Source organism: Nanorana parkeri, unplaced genomic scaffold, assembly GCF_000935625.1.
Source record: "Nanorana parkeri isolate BGI_ZX_2015 unplaced genomic scaffold, ASM93562v1 scaffold4456, whole genome shotgun sequence".
Lineage (NCBI taxonomy): Eukaryota > Metazoa > Chordata > Amphibia > Anura > Dicroglossidae > Nanorana > Nanorana parkeri.
Genome location: NW_017310718.1, coordinates 6,433 through 15,187, shown reverse-complemented (window position 1 = coordinate 15,187; position 8,755 = coordinate 6,433). Strand labels below are relative to the sequence as shown.

General features: G+C 41.7%; 1 protein-coding gene across 1 annotated transcript in view; it reads right to left on the bottom strand.

The window, feature by feature from the left end:
• Positions 1–361: 361 nt before the first annotated feature.
• The window catches only part of LOC108803920 (triple functional domain protein-like), a gene marked incomplete at its 3' end in the record, with an annotated part of 9,546 nt that continues 1,152 nt past the window's right edge, over positions 362–8,755 (bottom strand). The window contains exon 2 of the mRNA XM_018575708.1: positions 362–874. Within this exon, the coding sequence (XP_018431210.1) occupies positions 362–874 (513 nt within the window). The remainder of the gene's footprint in view (positions 875–8,755) is intronic.

Genomic DNA, 8,755 nt, shown 5'->3' with positions numbered 1-8,755 from the left:
GAGAGAAGGGATGAGAGAGAGAGAAGGGATGAGAGAGAGAGGAGGGATAAGGGAGAGAGAAGGGATGAGAGAGAGAGAGAAGGGATGAGAGAGAGAGAAGGGATGAGAGAGAGAGAGAAGGGATGAGGGAGAGAGAAGGGATGAGGGAGAAGGGATGAGAGAGAGGGAGAAGGGATGAGAGAGAGAGAGAAGGGATGAGAGAGAAGGGAAGGGATGAGAGAGAAGGGGTGAGAGAGATAGGTGTGTCTCTAGCTATCATCACACACAAACTTACATACATAGTGTTTTTTGGTGAGGATTAAAACAAGGCTATGAAATACCTTTTTTTTTGTTTCTTTTATACACATTAATAAATAGTTACCTTCTCAGCATCTTGTTCAAATAGCCTTAGTTGAAAGCACTGGTCCAATTTCAACTTTCGCTGTTGCCACACTTGATGCAAATGGTGCCTTGTAGAATGAAGCCTGTCCAACATGGTAGAAACTTTGGGTAAAAAATTCTGAAGGTCAGCATTGCCAGAACTTGAATTTTTCTTGGGAAAACGTTCACTGTTCTGAATTCTCTGCAGAAGCATCTGTCCTTCATTATCAATATCTTCAATTGGTGCCTTTGTCACCCTTTTTTTTAGCTGACAATGTGCTTCAATCATGCTCCTGGCACCTTCTAAGTCTTGCGGCAGTTCTTTATTAGCAAGCATTTCCTGCAGCTCCTCTAGTCGAGAAAGCATGTGGGTAGCATTGTTGATAAAATCTTCAAATGCTACCCTAATCTCTATCCATTCTTCATGGTTATACTCCAAGCAGCCTTCAAATTCAGGAGTTAGCTGGGAGGGATCAACAACTTTGGTAAGACCTTCCAAAGACACCAAGCTAGTCTGTAAGAGAGCAAAACTAATTAGTTTTTCAATTAAAAAATCCCCTTATAGAGGATTTATAAGCAAGTATCTGACAAATCAGTATCTTGGAACCTGGGGGATGACCTAGAGCCCAGAGCCAGGCTGAGGAAAAAAGGAAAAATGGGTAGGTCCCACATATCCATTTTCTCGCGTTTTTATTTACTCCTTCAACATTGGATATCCATTGCCATTTATTTGAAAACTACGCATAGATGTCAATGATGTCAAATAGCTAAACTGATCTACATGGATCGCTTTTCAGCATGTTCACATGTTACAATTAAAAAAGAATTACCTGCTCAGGTTTATAACACAAAGATGATTGCACCTTTTGATCAATTACATGCCCTTATTGTGACATTCACAAGAATTCCAAACAAATGTGTTATTGCAGTATTATCAGTGCGTTTCAGACAAACAAAATCTCCAAATTTGTCTAAAGATATCTGCATGAAAAGGGTTGCTCTCTCTAGATGCTGCCCCTTTTTTTGCCAGTTCCACAGTAAGGCTCCATCCACACATTAGCAGTTTTCCCCACGTGTATTTGGCCGTACAGATACACGTGGAACCACACTAAACATAAAACGCAATGAGGGGAATTTATCAAACCTGGAGCAGACAAATCTGGCGCAGCTGTGCATGGCAACCAATCAGCCTCTTTCATTTTTAAATCATAACTGAACACAGTGAAGGGAGGTGATTGGTTGCCATGGGCAAATGCTCCAGATTTTGTCTTCTCCAGTTCTGATAAATTCCCCCCAATGCTTAGTTATTGTGGTATCCACGCAGTCCCGCAAAATAGTCCAAAGGGGATTTTATGGACGGATTCTGCACGTTCCAGCTATAGTAATAGCCGCAAACTACCTCTAAGTGTGAATGGAGCCGAAATTGTAGGAGTTGGCAGTGATTGGTATGTGCGCAATTTAACCATTTACCATACAGCCCTAAGCACAGAAAATGATAATCTATGCACCACTGTAAAACAGAGGGCACAGCTAACAAGCTCCTAGCTCTGAGGCAGCACTGCCAAATGACAGCTGCTGATTTCAACCAGTAATCAGGAACTATTCAGTGTAGACCCAAAATATGTGATCAACATGACAGCCAATCATGGTGATCATGAGGTTTACAAACAATCCACCTTGCAGCTGTCACTGAGCTTTCCTCAGAGAGGCACAGTGACAGTTCAATCTGTCAGGCTGCAGCTCTCACAGTACAATGAGTGTTGCAAAAAAAAAAAAAAGATGGCACTTTTTCAATGCTTTCCAACATTTTGAAACTGAATGATTTTAGTGTCATTATAAATGGGACAATATATAGAATAAGATATATACTTTGTTGTATATAGTAATACTGACAGTAGCATATTGGACAGTAACATTACTTTTGACTTTTTTTTTCTTCTTTACATTCTTTTCTATAGACTGCAAAAAAAATCACATACTTTTTGCAAGAAAATATCATCAAAATAAAGCCCTTTGTTCTGTTTGGTGACAGTTATCATTGAATAAACAAGCCTTTAGCAGAAATGCATCTCCCAACAAAGAGGTGGTGTGAGAGGTACAGAGAGTAAAGAGGAAGGGAAAGCGTTGCATCTACTCTACAAATAAATATTTAAAAAATGTTTGCGAGTTTAATTTTAAATATAAGCAACCATGTTTTTCAGAAGGCGGTAGACAAATTCTAAACCTAGCCAGGAAAATTCCTCTGCAAAACAGTAGCAACTAACTTCAGCATCATTTAAGTGTAACTATGGGCCAAATTAAAAAAAATTACATAAAATTACATATACAATACAGTCTGCCGGAGTGAGAGCAATAATTCTAGGGCCAGTATTTTGGGGTATCTCTAAATTGATGACCTGTGGGGGCTTTTAAAGCGTCTTTTATTGACTTTTTGGGGTACTGCAGTTTTTCGCCGTTTCACGGTCGCACGCAATCTGTAAACTGGGCATGTTGGGTATCGTTTTACTCGTTGTAACCTCATCTTTTATATTTCATTAAAAAATGGGTAATTTGTTGTGTTTTGGGGCATTTAATTAAATTTGTCACTAAATTTTGGGGTTTAATAAGGAGTTGCGCTAATATTGCGCAACATAAAAATTTTCAACTACCACCATTTTATTCTATAGGGTCTTGGCATTCAGAAAATATATAATGTTGGGGGGTTTTATGTCATTTTCAGGCCTAAAATGTGGAATATAACATGGGTGCAAAAAATGAAAAAAGGGCCTCAGTCATGAAGGGGTTAAAGGTATTTTATTCTGAGTCCACCGCGTAACAAAGTGTTAACAATTGGTTCTGCCAGTAGATCTATGATTTTATTTTATTTTTTTACAGGCTAAGGGCTTGTTCACACCGAAAGTGTGTGCGTGTTCCACAGTGGTAGCTACTGGAACGCACCGCGATCGCTAAGAAACTATTCCCTGCCTTTTGGGGCGGGAGGGGGCATGGCGGTGCATTGAATTCAATGGCACCGCTTTCACGCCCCCCGCCCTCAGTGTGATTGGACGCGTGGCAAAACTTTGCCAGCGTTGCGTTCCACTGCAAACGCAAAAAATAGAGCCAGCCCTTTTTTTTGCATTTGCAGTGGAATGGAACGCTGGTAAAGTCTGGCCACGCCCCCTCCCGCCCCAAAACGCGGGAAATTTTATTTCTAAGCGATCACGGTGTGTTCCAGCAGCTACCGCTCTGGAACGCACAAGGCCTAAATGTCCAACAAAAGTGGCAGTTAAAGGGTTGGGAGAAAAAAACAAAACAATGGTACAGGGTATATACAAAGCTCAGCTTTTATTCATATGGCTTGAACCCTTCCTCTAAAAGAAAACAAATGCTGCCGTTGCTACTTAACCACTTGAAGTCCGTGGTGTTAAACCCCCTTCCTGTCCAGGCCATTTTTCCGTATTCAGCGCTGCGCTACTTTGACAGACATTTATTCAGTCATGCAACACTGTACTGAAATGAATTTTATACATATTTTTAGGGACAGATCGAGCTTCCTTTTGGTGGTAATCATGTTTTACTATATATTAAGGAAAAATTACCGAAATATTTTTTTTTAACTGTTTCCCCTAAATTAAATGATAAAACATTTATTACCCAATTTTTTGCTAAAATATAAGAGAAAGGGTCACGTCGGGTAAATAGACACCGAACATGTCAAGCCTTAAAATTGCGCACGCGCGCGCAAACCTAAACAAAAAACTACAATACCCAAAATTGGCCATAGGCAACACTTTAAAGCTTTTACCGCTCATCGTTTTAGTGTTATCAGTGATTGATGGCCCTAGAATGATTGCTCTCACTCAGACGTTCACGACGATATGCAACGTGTAGCGCAATTGTCATTTTCGCACGCTGGCACATTGAACGCGTATTTACGTTTATATGTGCGTAAATGTGGGGGTGGGGGACTTAAAAATTTGGGGATTTTTTTTTTTGTGTTTTTTTTTTACACTTATTGTTATCACATAGGGGGATGACAATCCCCCCTATATAATAGCAAAGACACACTGACAGGTCCTCTTTATGGAGACATTAGGGGTCTCGAAGACCCCTAATGTCATCTGGGGACCCCAAAAGAAGCAGATGAAGCACAGATCTGCCTCATCAGCTGCTTCTCTCTGGCTATAGCAGCCAGATGACTGACAGGTGAATGCGGCAGTGATGTAATACACATCATTTCTGCATTCAGACCTCGGAGGGAGATCAGCAAGGAGGAAGATGCTGATCTCCCTCCCATCTTACCTCCTGATGCCCTCCCGAGCCGGTCCCGGGCCGCAGATGGGCTAGTGGATCCCGGGATTGAATTATGCTGTGTGAATGGCAAAACAAACCATATAGGAGGGTTTTCTCAAATTTGACTGCAAAAGTGGAAATAGACTAACGACATTTCCACCTTTGTGGGGGCATTTTTAAAGAAACATATGCCAGCAATGTACACGATGTGTAGATGATGGCGGCATATGCAGATCCTGGATATAAACAGAAAAACTTACTTTTTTTAGTTGTCCTCTAAGGTTCCACATGTTTTTGTAAATGGCTGCCAGGCTGATTTGTACAGAGGAAACTACAGTGTAGGGGAGGAACCTGTTCCCACAATGCTTTGCTTCTCTCGTGAACATGCATAATATTCACAGTGGACTCCCTCCCTGGGCTGGGCAGTGCAGAGTGACCAGGAGATGTGACTACAGGTTGGAGGATTGTGGTGATTGCTAAATAAATCCGTTATATTTTGTCTCTATAAAATGGATTTCTTTAGGAACATCCCTCCCCGGTGACACCAATCAATTTCCAGTAACCCCGCACATCCCCGGTGACCCAACACATCTCCTGTGACACCAAATAAGCTCTGGTGATCCCACACATACCTGGGTGACCCTGCACAGTGGAGGGATCTATCAAAACTGGAGCAGGCAAAATCTGGACCAGATTTGCACTGCACCAAATCAGCATCTCTAATTTTCAAATCTTACCTGAGCAAACTGAAAATAGAAGCTGATTGGTTGCCATGGGCAGCAGCTCCAGATTCTGTTTGCTCCCGTTTTGATCAATTACCCCCCAATGTTTTTTTTAATTTATCTGTTCTAACAGTCATCTGTAAATTACAAGATTGGTGGGGGAGGGGGGCACATTGAGGAATCTGGACTTGGGTCAGCAGAGTAAATCTGATCCAGGAGAGGGAGAGATCTGAGGAAACAGAGAGAAGGTCTACAGAACAAGTGCAGGAGATTCTTCATAACACAGAACACACTCAGCTCTGAGGAGATGTGCTGATTCATCTCTGCTCTCTCCTCAGAGCTAAGCCCTCGTTCACACCTGAACGTTTTGTAGCGCGTTCTACGCTCGACGAACGCTCTACAAAACGCTCAAAAATATAAATCCCATTGTATTCAATGGTCTCGTTTCCACCTTATAAAATATTATCTTGCTTCCCAAGTTAGTCAACTTGCTAAATACCACACTGTCACTGAAATCCCTTACTGGGTTGAAATCGAAGCTCAGCTTCTACACCCAATCGCCATTGATAATATCCTATGGCTACCCCCAAAACACCGCCCTCGCACTTACAATCCAATAATATCCCATTCTCTGCGTCTCTGGGACTCTTCCAAAGGTTCTGCAGGTCTCATCTCTTCCCACTTCCCTCTCTTGTTCTTTCTATCTAACCCGGGCTTCTTACCAGCAATGGAATCACCAGCCTCCTTTTTAACTTGGTCTGACAAAGGCATACATAAATTCTGGAAACTCCAGACTGATACAGGCATAAAGCCTTTTTCATACTTGAAAGATAAATTTGACCTTCATGGGAGGAAGTTCTTTAGGCACTTGCAAATAGCAGATTTCATTACTAAGACTACAGCCCGAAAGACCTCTCAGAACAGAATCTCATCTTTTGAACCGATATGTCGTGATGATCCACACAGCCCCGGGCTGATATCCCTTCTATACTCCTCACTACTCTTCCCTGTTAATCCCCCCCCCTCCCTCATATGTCCAGAAGTGGGAACAGGATACTGGTCATAATCTTAGTGAAGACGACTGGCAACACATTTTGAAGAATACCACATCATGCTCACAAAATACCAACGTTTTGGAAATTAATTATAAAGTTTTTCTACAATGGTACATGGTCCCTACTAGAATAGCTTCCTTCGCACCTCAACAATCCCCTTTGTGCTTTAGAGGATGTCCTGAACATGGCACTTACTACCATATATGGTGGTCCTGTCCCATAGCCTCCAGGTTTTGGGATTGAATTTTCCGCATGATTACGATCCTCAACGGTGAAACTATACCTAAAGACCCTTCCTTAGCTCTTCTTAATAATGTCCCCATACGGTTCCCTTTAACCAAACGGAAACTTATGCTACAGGTGCTATCAGCGGCTAAACGTGAAATAGCTATATCATGGAAATCCCCTACTCTTAGCATCTCCAGAACCAAACAGTATATAACCTGGATCATGTCCCACGAAAAGAGATCTGCACAATTAGACAACTCTATGGGGAAATTTGAAACTATTTGGTCCCCCTGGATACAACACTATATGCCACCCACCTTCAATAGACGCTTGATCACCATCTGAAGTCTTGTGCTTTCACCCATGACCAACTAGAAAGATATCTCCTCCGCTTACATGTCCACCGGACCTCTACCCTTCTATCTCCATCCCCACCCTAATCTCTACTGCCCTCTCTCCTTTCTTTTTCTTCTCCCGTGGCAACAGACATAGTGGAAGAAAGGTGTAAATCAGACCGTAAGGACCCCAAGGAGCCACCAGGGCATCCACGGCCTCCGCCGAGGGATCCAGGGCCTTGGTCACAAAACCTGTTTAAGGATCTACAGTCATCCAGCCTGTCGCCCTGGGGACACTTGCTAGAAGAAAAATCAAACAAACGGAAGAAAGGAAAAAAATTCTCCAGAGAAAAATGTTTAGCTCCTTACTCCTGACGCTAGGCAAAAAACTGGAGACTTGTCAGCAGGTGGGGGGTTTGGCCACCGGCAGGGGCCGCCCCTAGGCTGTAATTGGTCTTTAGTTTTGTGCCTAGCGTCCTTCTCCTGCAGGTGGCGATATTACCCTACCATTCAGGATCTACGATCTGTTGCCTGTGTCCTTCAATGAACGGGAGAGAAATTATTGTGATTTTATGCTGTGTTTAATGTATTAGTCTGGACCAGTCTTAGGAGATCCCACCTCTCTTTCTATGTCTTGTACTATGTTCATTGTTGCATGTGTTTCTTGTACTTCCAAAAACTGTATTGTTGAGGATTGCTACACTGTAGTTTGCGATCAGTGAAGCTTTGTTGTACATTTGCAATTTTCAAATAAAAATTTTGAACGTTAAAAATTTGCAACTGCCACCATTTTCTTCTACAGGGTGTTGGCTTTCAGCAAATTTATGTTTTGGGGGTTTGAAGTCATTATCAGACCTAAAATGTGGATTGTGTGCAAAAAACAGGGAAAAAAGGCCTTGGCAGCGAAAGACTTAATAATGTATATATTGTTTCTACCTCATTGACAAAGGCATTTCCTGCATATAAAACACTTCAGCATGGTTTGTGATATACACAACCTTGGCCGTTAAATGCTTCCCATCCAGATCCAGAGTCTAAGGCAAGGGGTTTAAATAACCCTCTCATCACCAGAAGCTGGGAATAGAAAAAAATGCGTAATGTAATGTCCTAATATTAAAAAATTAAAGGCCAATGTACCACAGAACATCAATGTTTGATGTGTCTGGCCAGAAGGGATACACTCCAAATCAATACCCACATGTTCCCATTAATTTTAAACCCTAGCTGAACTAATTGGAGTGGACTAAGATGACAGTGTGACCACTGACATTTTAGTCCACTTCAAATTATATAAAACTACAGTGACTTCTCAGTTTCTTTTCCTTACCCTAGTAAGGATAGGGAATTTCTGGCTTAGATAATTTTAAGTATTTTATATGCTTATGGGAAAATCCATCAGTCTGTGGAGGCGGTTACAGGGGACAAAACTGAAAATAAGGACTCAATTTCTATTTCTCAGCATTCACATGCATCCATATTGTATTGTGCATCAATTGTCTGTAGCAGTAACTGGTACCTGCACAGATGCTACTAAAAACAACATTTCATTACAATACATTTAGAAAATAAAGCCAACTAAAATTACAAGAAACACACGTTTTAAGAGGTCTGCTTTTTTCAGGAGCCTGAACCTGCAAAACAGAAACAGAACATAGAAAACCTGTCATGACCTTAGCCTAAACCCTTGTGCACCTATGTGCAGGATAATAAAGCCAAAATGCCTAAAGCAGACTACAGAGCCCACCACTAAAGGAGCAGAGTAAAAAAAAAAAAAAAGAGGGGG